A 13890-nucleotide genomic window follows, 5' to 3' on the forward strand; every position below is an offset into this window, starting at 1 on the left:
AATGAAGACTAGCCCCATCTTCTGCAACTAGAGAAATCCTGTGTGCAGCAACGAAGACCCAATGCAGCCAATAAATTAATTAGTTAATTAATTTAAAAAAAAAGAAGTAGTGAGAGAAAGACAAAGGAATGTAAGAGGCAAAGGTATAGAAGCAGGTACCACTCAATAGAAAATGTACCTTTTGCTATGTATGAGTATGACTTTCATAGAAAAGAATAAGATTTCTAAAACACAAACAAGATAAAAATGAATTCATACAATCTAGCAATTTGTCCTAAATGATAATTAATCAGGTCTGATCATTCTGACATCTTCTTCTGCTTTATTTCATTCATTGTGTCTCAAATTCTGTCCCACCCTTGTCTAAGGCTTCAGAAACACACAAGTAAAAATCAAACAAGATTAACTGTTTAAATCATTTCGATTTCTTCTTTCCTTGCCCTTTTGCAAGTACTAGATGCCCTGAAGCACTGAATTAACTTTTACTGCCTTTAAAAACAAACAAAAAATAATAAGCTTTTTTAAAGTACGGTTTCAGATTTACAGAATAATTGAGCAGATAGCACATACAGCCCCATATACCCACCACACTGCTACCTCCTCACCCTCTCCTCACCCCCAGTTTTCCCTATTATTAACATCTGCATTAGTGTGGTACATTTGTTACAATTAATGAACATTGTTACATTATTATTAACTACAGTCCCTAGTTTAAGGTTCACTCTTTGTGTTGTAGTTTTGTGGGTTTTGACACATGCATACTGACATATATCCACTGTTACATACAGAATAGTCTCACTACCCTAAAAGTCCTCTGAGCATTAGATTAGCTTTTAGCAGCTTTTTAAAATATTAAAAATTATAAGGATAACTTAAGTTTTTAGGTTGAAAAATGATCTACAGGTGTGAAGTTTTGTTAGTCTCACTATTATAATCACTATTAGAAATGATGAGAAAATGCATGCCTATATAAATTGCAAAAATCTTAGAATTTTAAAGATTAAAAAGGATCTTGGTTAGCAAATCCTAAATTCTTCCAGGCCCTGCCCTTCAGTCTCTCAGCTTCCTGTGTCATTTATCTGCTGAGTCTACCATAGAGAAAGAAATAAATAAAAACAAAGCAAAAAACAAATTTTCGTTCCAACTAATCCTCTTAAGTCCAATTGAATCAAGCATAGATTATATTTTATTGCCTGTTTACATCAGGAACATAATTACTAGCTAGAGCTTAATTTTTTTTAAAGCTCTTTATTGGAATATAATTGCTTTACAGTGTTGTGCCAGTTTTTGAGGTACATCAAAGTGATAGAGCCTAATTTGAGAATGTTCAGTATAAATGAAAGATGTAATAAAATCAAAGAACAGAAGGGATTCACTGATGCTTAATCCTGGGACATTTGTAGGACTAAGTCAAGATACTCTGAGAGTGTGGGAAGCTGCTACAGAGCACAGGGAAATCAGCTTGATGCTTTGTGAAGACCTAAGGGGGTGGGATAGGGAGGGTGGGAGGGAGGCTCAAGAGGGAGGGGATGTGGGAATATATGTATACATATAGCTGATTCACTTTGTTGTACAGCAGAAACTAACACAATACTGTAAAGCGATTATACTCCAATAAAGATTTTTTAAAAATTCTAGTATACATTTTTCTTCTCCAAGACCTTGGATTTCAGTGACACTTTCTAACCGTGTACTTTGGAACAGTGAAAAAAAAATTAAACAATGATGACCTTGTCGAATATTTTGCCCTCAGATTCATTGGTCTTTAATATGTAAATTGAGCAATTTAAATCTAGATGAGTAAAAGACTGTGGAGACTTCTATAATGTCACTTTAGGTGCTTTAGAAGTGAAGGATTTACTTTATAAAGCATTTATATTCCTCCTCATACCTTGGCAATAGTGCTACTGTGACGCTTCCCTTTGTTTTAAAGAGGATAATAGCAGACCTTATTTTAATTTGCACCTATTTTTTTTAAAGAACACATACTTGATATTTCTCTCTCTCTCTCTCTCTTTTTTTTTTTTGGTATTTTTTTTCTTTCTTTCTTTTTTAAAGCTCTTTATTTGGGGTATAATTGCTTTACACTGTTGTGCCAGTTTTTGCTGCGCAACAAAGTGAATCAGCTGTATTTATACATATATCTCCATATCCCCTCCCTTCCATGACTCCTTCCCACCCTCCCTATCCCAGCCTTCTAAGTCATCACCCAACATTGAGTTGATCTCCCTGTGTTATGCAGCAGCTTCCCACTAGCTATCTGTTTTACATTTGATAGTGTATATATGTCAATGCCACTCTCTTACTTTGTCCCAGCTTCCCCTTCGCTCCCCGCCACCCCTACACCCTCAGCCCCCATGTCCTCAAGTCCGTTCTCTAGTGATATTTCTCTTGAAAACTTTTATTGTTAAACTCAACCTTTTTTTTTTTAAACTTCTATTGAGATACAGTTAACATACAATAAACTGCATATATTTGGACTGTACTATTTGGTATCCCAATCTCCCAATTCATGCCCCCCCAACCCTCCCTGCTTTCCCCACTTGGTGCCCATATGTTTGTTACCTACATCTGTGTCTCTATTTCTGCCTTGCAAACCATCAACCTTATTTGAATCATCAGACTTATTTGGTAAAGGCTACATGAGTACTTATTTGCAAACTTCTCAGAAAATTACTAATTTAACCTTTACTTTGTAAAGATCCATTGTAGAACTTTAACTACATGGATTTGCCAGATCCCTTAAATGCATCAGAATTATGTCTTTGTACATTTATCTGGGAAGATATTATCTAAGGATAATTATTCTTCCCAAACCCTTTTACTCAAACAGAAATACTTCCAAACTAGTTATTGAAATGTAGCTAAGAAACAAAGATTTGGTGGAAATTAACTGACAAGTTTATATTTTAGCAAGTCAATGAGGTTAAAAAAATAAGTACTTTAATTATTGATATTAATTTTAAAAATCAGGCATGCAGAAAACAAACTTCTTTATCCAAAGACATCTCTGAAAGTGAAATAGTCGGAAAAACTGACAGCTAGTCTCCTATTTATCCACTAAACTGTAAGAAATGTAATAGCTTGGACAAATAATTGGGTATGTTATTCATCTACAATATTCCCATGAGGGCCATGGAGACTGTGATGAAGAGCTAGCAGAAGTGGGCAACTGTAACCCTGGGCACCCATTCATTCCAGAATGTACCCCACATGTCTATGAGAGCCTGTATTCCCAACACAACTGACTCTGTTTACAGAAGCCTCTGAGCAGCAGCAGTTAGCTTCTTTCAGTCTCAATCCCAAAGGAGTTTTCAGAGGCTGGAGCAGTTGCAGGATAGGGATGCTCACAGCCTCATTGACTGACAGGTGATAGTTCCAATAAAAATAGACTATATGTAATTACATACAAGTCCCTTTTATAGCTTTTACAGGTTGGATAGCTTGCATGTTACAGAAATTTTGGTAATTTTACTCTAAAATGTATTATAATGAAGAATATCCTTGGCTTACTGAATATGTTTCATTAATACCTACAAAGTACTTAGAGAATGGCTGGTTATCTCATCCCTAGTAATTCTTTTCTAAATATTTGTGGTTATACTGGCAAAACTTTGAAATGTGCTGTTTATTTTTACAGGAGCAGGAGAACTGATTCAGACACTTCAGGTATGGAACAAATTCCACTACATTTCTTTGTGATCCCTGGTATCAAACAGTCACCTCTGGGTCCTAGAACAGAGTAGTTAAGAGCAAAAGGAACTCAGCTAGATGTTTTCATGCACTCCCTTTCCTGCCTTTGCTCCATTCCGAAAGCCCTATCCTGCAGAAACTTCCTCAAATACTCTACTCATGCTATCTGTAGTGGGAGGCATCCCTGTGCTTTCTTCTGTGCTGACAGAGTCCCCTAGTTCCCTGAATCTCAAACCTATTGGATGTAAACCACTCCCAAGCTAGCTCTGCAGGCAGACCCCAAACATGATACGACTCCTTATTCCTGCTGATTTGGAAGGAAAGTGATCCACAGCTCAATTTCTTGGTAAATCCAAAACCACTAGCCCCTCTTTTCTTCCTGCTTACCTCTTTGGCTTCTGCTTTGCTTTCAGGTGATACCATTTAATGTTTATTCTGGCAGTTTTTTCCTTATATATTCCCACATCTGGGGATCTTTAACTTGCAACAAGTATCTGAAATAGAGGCTGTCATGTAGGCACTGGTGGAGATTTCTCCCCTTGCTTGCTGCTGACCCTCTTCTAAGTCACTTTCTAATCTCTGGGGGGTAGAATAGGCCTCAGCTCCAGTCATGCACCTAAAGGAACATCATGGAAGGAACACAGAAGCACATTTCACTGAACTTAAGTGGAGAGAAAAAAATACCAAAAACACTTGAAGGCATTTGTAGTCACATTTGCAAGAGTCCTACAAAAAAAAAAGAAAAAGCAAATGATTGGTGGGGAGGGCTATGTGGATAAAGAGGATTAACTGTATGGTGACAGATGGAAGATAAATGTTTGGTGGGGAGCACATTGTAGGATATACAGAAGTAGAAATATAATGTTGCACACATGAAATTCATATAATGTCACACATAAATGTTAGCTCAATAACATTTTTTTAAAAGCAAATGATTATAGGGAAGCCATTTATACAAATGGGATTTGTCATTAGGCCTTCCCACTGGACTTCAGTGTCCAAAAGCACCAGATGAACATCAATGTAATGTGGTTTTACCTATACTCCAATCTACAGTATTGAACCTGAAAACAATGTAGCAAAATGCTATCATAGTTTATATGAAAAATACAAAATTTCCTTCACAGTATATAGAATTCTTATCTACAAATTTCTATCCCGAATTTTATTTCAAAAAGAAATCAAATCTGCAAAAATTCCAGAGATATTCAATACAGGCAAATATTTTCCTCTTATTTTCTAAAGGCAAAGCTAAATCTAGCAATAGCCTTATCACTAATACATAATTAGTACATGAGCATATAATTAGTACATTCTTTGTACATTCTGAAGCACTCCTTATTTAAGCCATGGAAATTTAAAATTAATGTAGGACACTGATACTTTTATTTTCATCTTATATGTGACTGATTCTTTCACCTGTCTCCTGGCACAAACTCAGTTTTGTTCAACTGAACAAGCATTCAATGCCTATCTATTATATATAAGGCACTATGACAGGCTCTGGGAGAGATTAAAAATAAATAACAGTTCCTAGACCCACTAATAAATTTGAAAATATTATTGAAATAGGCAATTTTCTGAAAAATTATCAATATTGACTCCAAAAGTAAAAAACATTTGAATAATAACCATGGAGAAATAAAAAATACATTATTAAATTAAAAAAAAAAAGAATAGATTTTGGCAATCATTGAAGTCACCCACAGACCCTGAGGAATGTTGATAGAACCTGCAATAGAAAATTTTTACATGGTCTGTTAGATGTTTTACAGAAAAAAGGCAGTGCTATACAGAGCTGGGTTCCTGACACTATTTGCCATTGATGAATGTTGTCTGGAAGGCTCACAAGAAAATAAATAAAATAAAACTGTATCAAATAAATAAATAAACAAATAAACAAATAACAGGACATATTACCTGGCCTCAAGACACGTGCACAAATAACATAAATCGGAATGTTATAGGCCCTGTAAGAGAAAAGTGGAGAACCTAGTTTTAGCTCAAGAGAGAAAAACATGAAAGATACTATGAAGGAGGCAGGCTTTGAGTTAGGAAAGGGGAAACAAGAATATCCTGGAGATAAGGAACAGTGTGGGCAAAACCAAAGGAATGAGACACAGTGCTGGGCATATTCAATCTAGGAGCAGTGAGAGATATAGCTGGAAAGGAAGGCGGGAGCCCGACTATGGGGGTGGTCAGGCCACACTAAGGAGTTTGTATTGTACTGCTTGGTAGGTAAGGGGGAGCCACTGAAAGCCAAGGAAATGATAAAATTAGTATTGCATTTTAGGATGATTACCATGACTGCAGTCTCTAAAAGAAGCTGGAAGAGGCTAGAGGCAGAACGTCTTTATTATAGTCTAGGTGAAGGGTACCAAAGTCTTGACCATGGAAGATGCAGTGAGATGAAAACAAGGGCATGGACACACAGTCAACAAGCTTTAATGACTAACTACCTGTGTGGACAAGAGAAAAAAAAACTGGGGAGGACAGTTTGGGAGGCAACATGACTAGGAGGTAGTGAGTCCATGAAACAAGCCGGGAAAAGGAAGAAAATCTGGAAGGAAAAGATGAAGAAATCAGCTATGAAACACTGAACTTAGAATCAAAAGCCCTAGGTTTGAGTTCTAACTGCACTTCCTGTTTCATGAATGTGTCATTTAATCTCTCTGGGCCTCAGATTCCTCAGTTTCCTCATTTCCTATCAAATGTGTGTGCATATGGGTGGGGGAATGAGGAGGGCATGACTGGCTGTCTCAAGGCCCTTTCTGCTGTTATGATTTTATTAGCTCATGTTTGTGGTTCTGGTGGCCCATCTATGTAAATTTAGCAGGCAGCTTGAAATGGGGCTCTGGAAATCAGGAGTTGAGGAAAGATACAGCAAATGTGCAGCAAAATTCCACTCTGAGCTTGTTAAATCACAAAGATGTTACAATATACAAATTTGGCATGCAGTTTTCACAGAGTATTAATTATTTTCCCTGTTTTCTTTCATGTACTTTCTCCTTCTTTCCTCTGTCCTTTCCTGTATCCTCTCCCTTTTCCTTACTTAGGATTATACAGTTTTTCAATTTTCCCTCTGATTAGCATTTCTTTCCCCCTTTTCACACTCCTATGAATCACTCTTTTTTTCCCTTTCACACTCTCTTACTCATACATAACACTCTTCACCCCAAGAAAAGCAAAGATTACTAGAATTTTAATCCCTTGTCCCATTGAATTTAGACTGAATGTACACTGAAAATGAGTTTGTAAATCCGATTTCTATTCTAGACAGAAGCCAGAATAATAACTGCTTCCACGGCAGTAAAACAAATCACTCTTTCTATTAACCCCATCAGATTCACATTCACACAACTCCTGGGCAAGGCTAATTGGAGACCATGGTCTCCAGTTCATCTCTCCAACCTCTCAGCAGTTTGAAAGAATCACAATTCTCCTCCTTTTTGTAAGGTTTTGGGTAAAGTGGCGCTTCAAATGTTCTGTTTTTATGAAAAGGCTACAAGGCAGGGCCCAGGCTAAACCCATCTCTCTGGATCTGGGTCCATCTTTCTCTCCTTTCTTGACTTTGAATTTCTTACCTTTTTAAGCTTTATTCTCCTTAATTTTTCTGATTTCTTTGCAGTGAGCCCAAACAATAGGCTAATCTATGATCCAGTGGTATGTTTCCAAGTTGGAAAGAAATGAAACAAAGGACAGAGATTCAAGAGAAGAAAAGAGAGGAAAATCATTTAAGAAATACTGGGAGTGTCCTCCCCTCCCCTCCCCATCTTTCTTTTCCACTTTCCTCTTAACTATAGCAAATCAAACTCTTGGAATCCTAAGCAGCCAGGTTCATTCTCTGTTCATGAAACCAGGGCTAAAAAGAGAAAGGGGGGAGAAACCCTAAATGGGAAACTGTGAAATTTAACAATGGGCTCCATTGGAAAGAATAAAGATATTTTTGATGAGGAGGTTAGAACATCACTTGAATTTAAGATTCAAATTTAAGTTCTCTCTCCTTCTGTTACTTTTTTCTCTCCTCTTTTGGCTTTTTTCTTTCCTCCTCACTTCCTCTCTCTCTCTAATGATCCCTCTTCCACTTTGCCCCACTATTTTCTGGCTCTCTTCTCTCCTCTCAAATCCTCTTCTGATTTCCTCAATCTTGTGCCTCATCTGTCCTCCCTTTCTCAGGGGAATGGATGTGAGGAAAGGAAAGGAAAACAGAAAAAGAAAAGGCCAATGGAAAAAACATGTAAGACAACCTAAAGGTAACTTTTACAATTCTAAGTCTCTAGATATAAATGACAGACATGACACTTTCACAACAAAAAAGGTGTCAATAAACTGTATCTTTTAACATTGAATCTTATTACTTCTATTGTAGTAATAATAGAGGTGGAATGGAATGTTGAGGGTTTTGTTGTGGTTTCTGCTCTAGAACCCACCAGGGGTCAAAATGTAACAGCAGCACAGCGTGAGAGGGCGCTTCAGGTGAGGCACTGGAAGAGAATTATTGCTGCTGCTTTTACAGTGATTCCTTTCATGCTTCTTGCTATTCTTCCTCTTTCCCCCCTTATCATAACTCTTTCCCAACCTGCTTTCTCAGATTAGCCAACACAGCCAAAGCCTCTTACTTTCATACCAAAATTACACAAATATTGATAGAGTCCCACAGGGCTGCTGAATGCAATTGTGCAGACTGTACACTTCACAGAATTGGGGGCCCCATTCACAATGCAGTCTCTGTGCAATGAACAACTCGCACAGCTGCAAGTTGTGCAATTTCTTTGAGACACTAGCTTTATAGTGAGTTACTTATGAATGAAACTTCTCTCAGTTGCCTCTCCCAGTACAGCTAATGCTATGTGTGTATGTGAGTGTGTATGTGTGTGTGTGAGAGAGAGAGAGAGAGAGAGAGACTGTGTGTGTGTGTGCATATGCACATACATGCATTTAAGGCTGAATTCACACAACTGAAGGGAAGGTTGGTAAAGCTGGGGTGGCTTCAGCAGGAAGCACATACCCATATTATCAGGGCTCTGATGATGAAATTGAGGTGCCCACCCTTCTGCCACCAAAGTCAGTTTAGCATTTGAGCATTTAGTTTATTAACAGGGCCCCACCCAGATGCACACCATGGGCCAGAGGTAATGCACCAGAGAAAAACAATGTGGCCAAAAAATAACAAATGTTCACACACAATAATCCCCTGGCTTCCACATACACTCCTTAGTCTGTGCTGTTCTTTTGTCACTTCTTTCTCCCCTTAAGCATATTCTTAATAGTGTTCTGTGGTGGTGAACAGTGAAGGGATGGCACTCAGGGTGATGTGCTGGTTCCTATACCCACCTAGGGAGAGTCTCAAGCCCAGCTATTTTTCAATATATTATAGCATTTAGAGAGAGAGATTCCTTTAAAAAGCTAACCCAATATTCTACAGTGATTTCATCCTTTGATTGATATATTCTATAACATGAAATTTCAAATATTGTGGTCTCATTAAGAGAGATCTGCCAATGAAAGAGGAGCAAAAATGATGATATACATATTTAAATCTTGACTTTGGAAATTTAAAAAGTGGCTCCCAAATATTTAAATTGTGAATCACTAATAGATGGGAAAAGGTAGATGATTTTTTTATGTGGTGAAAAAAGCTTGCTACTAATAAGGACTTCATATCATTACAACTGAATTAATGTGAAAGTTACTTGGCACCTTATTTACAATGAGCATAAATTATGTGTATATAAATCTCACATACATATGACTTATTTCAGGACTCAGTTTAGCACAGATCAAGAACTTGCAAATAATTCAATAACAATATCTAAAATAAGTCAAAGAATAAAAGTCCATAATTTTACTCTCAACTTCTTGATTTATTAGATTATTACATGGTAGAAATAACTTCTAAAAACAAAAATTTTAAGAAATTAAGAAGTTCCTTTAACATTGCATCAACTTCTAGATTTAAAAAATGAGATCTTTGTGGGATACAAAATTAACACACAGAAATCTCTTGCATTTCTATACACTAACAATGAAAGATCAGAAAGAGAAATTAAGGAAACAATCCCATTCACCACTGCAACAAAAAGAATAAAATACCTAGGAATAAACCTAACCAAGGAGGTAAAAGACCTGTACTCAGAAAACTATAAGACACTCATGAAAGAAATCAAAGATGACACAAACAGATAGAGGGACATACCATGTACTTGGATTGGAAGAATCAACATAGTGAAAATGACTCTACTACCCAAAGCAATTTACAGATTCAATGCAATCCCGATCAAATTACCACTGGCATTTTTCACAGAACTAGAACAAGAAATTTTATGATTTGTATGGAAACGCAAAAGACCCCGAATGGCCAAAGCAATCTTGAGAAGGAAAGATGGAGGTGGGGGAATCAGGCTTCCTGACTTCAGGCTATCCTACAAGGCTACAGTGATCAAGACAGTATGGTACTGGCACAAAAACAGAAATATAGATCAATGGAACAGGATAGAAAGCCCAGAGATAAACTACGGTCAATTAATCTATGACAAAGGAGGCAAGGATACACAATGGAGAAAAGGCAGCCTCTTCAATAAGTGGTGCTGGGAAAACTGGACAGCTACATGTAAAGGAATGAAATTAGAACAATTCCTAACACCATACATAAAAATAAACTCAACATGGATTAAAGACCTAAATGTAAGGCCAAACACTATAAAACTCCTGGAGGAAAACATAGGAAGAACACTCTTTGACGTAAATAACAGCAAGATCTTTTTTGACCCACCCCCTAGAATAATGGAAATAAAAACAAAAATAAATAAGTGGGACCTAATGAAACTTCAAAGCTTCTGCACAGCAAAGGAAACTATAAGCAAGACGAAAAGACAACCCTCAGAATCAGAGAAAATATTTGCAAACGAATCAACAAAGGATTACTCTCCAAAATATATAAACAGTTTATCCAGCTCAATATCAAAAAAACAAACAACCCAATCAAAAAATGGGCAGAAGACCTAAATAGGCATTTCTCCAAAGGAGACATACGGATGGCCAAGAGGCACATGAAAACGTGCTCAACATCACTAATTATTAGAGAAATGCAAATCAAAACTACGAGTTACTACCTCACACCGGTGAGAATGGGCATCATCAGAAAATCTACAAACAGTAAATGCTGGAGAGGGTGTGGAGAAAAGGGAACGCTCTTGCACTGCTGGTGGGAATGCAAATTGATACAGCCACTATGGAGAACAGTATGGAGGTTCCTTGCAAAACTAAAAATAGAGTTGCCATATGACCCAGCAATCCCACTACTGGGCATATGCCCAGAGAACACCATAATTCAAAAAGACACATGCACTCCAATGTTCATTGCAGCATTATGTACAATAGCCAGGACACGGAAGCAACCTAAATGTCCATCAACAGATGAATGGATAAAGAAGATGTGGTACATATATACAATGGAATATTATTCAGCTGTAAAAGGCAATGAAACTGGGACATTTTTAGAGACATAGATGGACCTAGAGACTGTCATACAGAGTGAATTGAGTCAGAAAGAGAAAAACAAATATCGTATATTAACATGTATATGTGGACTATAGAAAAGTGGTACAAATCAACCGGTTTGCAAGGCAGAAACAGAGACACAGATGTAGAGAATAAACATATGGACACCAAGTGGGGAAAGTGGGGAGGGTTGGGGGGGAATGAATTTGGAGATTGGGATACCAAGTAGTACACTCTAAATATATGCAGTTTATTGTAAAAAATTAAAAATTAAAAATTAAAAAATAGTAATAAAAAATAAATAAAAAATGAGATCTTACCTGCCCAAAGGACGTTTATTGTTATATTAAGAAGAAACGTGATATTATAAATGTAATTTTACTTATTTCAATCAGTTATTTTACTCGTTTAGTTATTTAAAGTTTTATACTTAACAGTAATAACTTTAAAAGATTCTGTATTTCAGACTTTTGAATTAATTGAACTGACTCCGTCCTTTTTTCTTTGCCAAATAAATACAAACTACTAAATTAAAAAACAAGCACAGCTCAAGAAATAATAATTGAAGGAAGGGAAAACAAAGCAGTGTCTTCCATGTGGCAGAAATAAAGGCTACTACTAATCATTAAGCATTTTTTTTTAATTTTATTTTTTATTATTTTTTGGGGGGGGTACACCAATCATTAAGCATTTAATCCATGTCAATCTAATTTCTTAAACCTTAATTATTGTAATTGTGGACATTGATTTTAAAGTAAGTAGAGAACTATACAAAACTATAAGATTTTCTATTCATAAACTCAATTTTTATCTGTAGAACTTCTTTTCTTTGGGGTTGTTGGGTAAATATGTTATTCTCTTTGGTTTCACTTTTCTCATTTGGACATTAGCCCACCACTGTGTTGTTTCTAACATCGGGCACTCTGAGATCCTTGAAGGCAGGACCATGTTCTTTCCTTTTTTGTGTTCCACTGAGCATCTGGCCTGATAGGCAGTACTTACAGAATCAATGAATGCCATTTTCAAACAGGTTTTTAAAATTCTCTATACTTTTAAAAATAAAAAAGAAAGTACAGACAGTCCACATCCAAAGAATCGTCTGTATTTTAAGTCACCACTTATTCGTTTTCAAAAAGCTGCCAGTCATTCCACAATGTGCTTTGCACTCAGTCTCAATCTTCACAGTAATCTGAGAGGTATCATTACTTCCCTGTTTTACAGATGGTGATATCTGAAGCGTAGAGAGATTAAATTACCTGTTCAAAATCATATAGCTAGATATATATATAGTTTTTTTTTTAATTTCACACAAATAGTACTGGTATTTCTACAGTGACCTGAGTTTCAATAATGAATATGTCTCACCTCCATCTTTCCCTTCCTGTCCCACAGACAGCTCTCTAGAACTACATGGTCCTGTATGGTAACAACTGGGTATGTATGGCTCTATTGAGCACTTGAAATGTGGCTAGTGCAACTGAGAAACTGAATTTTAAATTTCTTTTAATTTTAATTAAATTTAAATTTAAAAAGGGACTTCCCTGGTGGCACAGTGGTTAAGAATCCGCCTGCCGATGCTGGGGACACGGGTTCGATCCCTGGTCTGAGAAGATTCCTTCTGCCGCAGAGCAACTAAGCCCATGCGCCACAACTACTGAGCCTGCGCTCTAGAGCCCATGAGCCACAGCTATTGAGTCCGTGCGCCTAAAGCCTGTGTTCTGCGACAAGAGAAGCCACCACAATTAGAAGCCCCCACTCGCTGTAACCAGAGAAAGCCCACACGCAGCAACAAAGACCCAGCACAGCCAATAAATAAATAAATAAATAAATAAATAAATTTTAAAGACTGAAGCAGTGTACAATTTTTCTTCATTAAACATAAATACTGTTTTGGTAAGGCTACGTTTTTTCACTTCAACTGTTGATAATTTAGCATCTGTACTGTGATAAAGTGTAAAATACACATCGGAATTTTAAGTCTTAGTATGAAAAAAATTAAAATATCTCACTAATTAGTATATTGATTTGTTTAAATTATAATGCTTTAGCTGTATTGGGTTAAACATTTATAAATTAATTTCATCTGTTTCTTTTTACTTTTTTAATTGGTTACTAAATAGCATTTCAAAAAATTACATATGTGGCTCACATTATATTTCTATTAGACAGTGCTGTTGTAGAGGAAAATCCTCTACCCATCCCCCTTGGCCCACAGCCCAGGGGATACGTCTTCCTTCTTTCCTTGCTGTTCCAAAGACGAAAGAGATTTCTTTCCCACTACTACAATCAGAAATGAAATGGGGGCAACCAAGATAAGATTATTATCAGGGTCATTTTTAAGTTATGAATATATATAAACCAACAGTTTCTAATTTGGAGATGGCTGTCTCATTACAGGAAATACTTCCTTGAGAGTGATTATCTGGAACAAATTGATTCTATAGGGAAGAAAGGCACAACTAAGACTGAGTACTATTACCTACTAACAGAGTCCTTCAAAAGGCAGTACCAGCCCACACCAACTGTAGGCGACTATGTGAAACAAATAGATCTTTTATACATCATGGCCCCTGTACAACCACTTTGGAAAACAGGAAATGCCTTACAAAGTTAAGACATTCTTATCATATGACCAAACAACCCTACTCTAGGTATTTACTCAAGAAAAATAAAAACATATTCCCAACAAGACATATG

General features: G+C 36.6%; 1 protein-coding gene across 1 annotated transcript in view; it reads left to right on the top strand.

Moving 5' to 3' along the window:
- GARIN2 (golgi associated RAB2 interactor family member 2) overlaps positions 1–12774 on the top strand; it is a 28769-nt gene extending 15995 nt beyond the window's left edge. Inside the window, exons 6-8 of the mRNA XM_057733268.1 lie at positions 3641–3669; positions 12586–12627; positions 12727–12774. Of these exons, the coding sequence (XP_057589251.1) occupies positions 3641–3669; positions 12586–12620 (64 nt within the window). The 3' untranslated portion in view covers positions 12621–12627; positions 12727–12774. The remainder of the gene's footprint in view (positions 1–3640; positions 3670–12585; positions 12628–12726) is intronic.
- The last annotated feature ends 1116 nt before the right edge of the window (positions 12775–13890 follow it).

The sequence above is a fragment of the Hippopotamus amphibius genome, chromosome 4 (genome assembly GCF_030028045.1).
Source record: "Hippopotamus amphibius kiboko isolate mHipAmp2 chromosome 4, mHipAmp2.hap2, whole genome shotgun sequence".
Lineage (NCBI taxonomy): Eukaryota > Metazoa > Chordata > Mammalia > Artiodactyla > Hippopotamidae > Hippopotamus > Hippopotamus amphibius.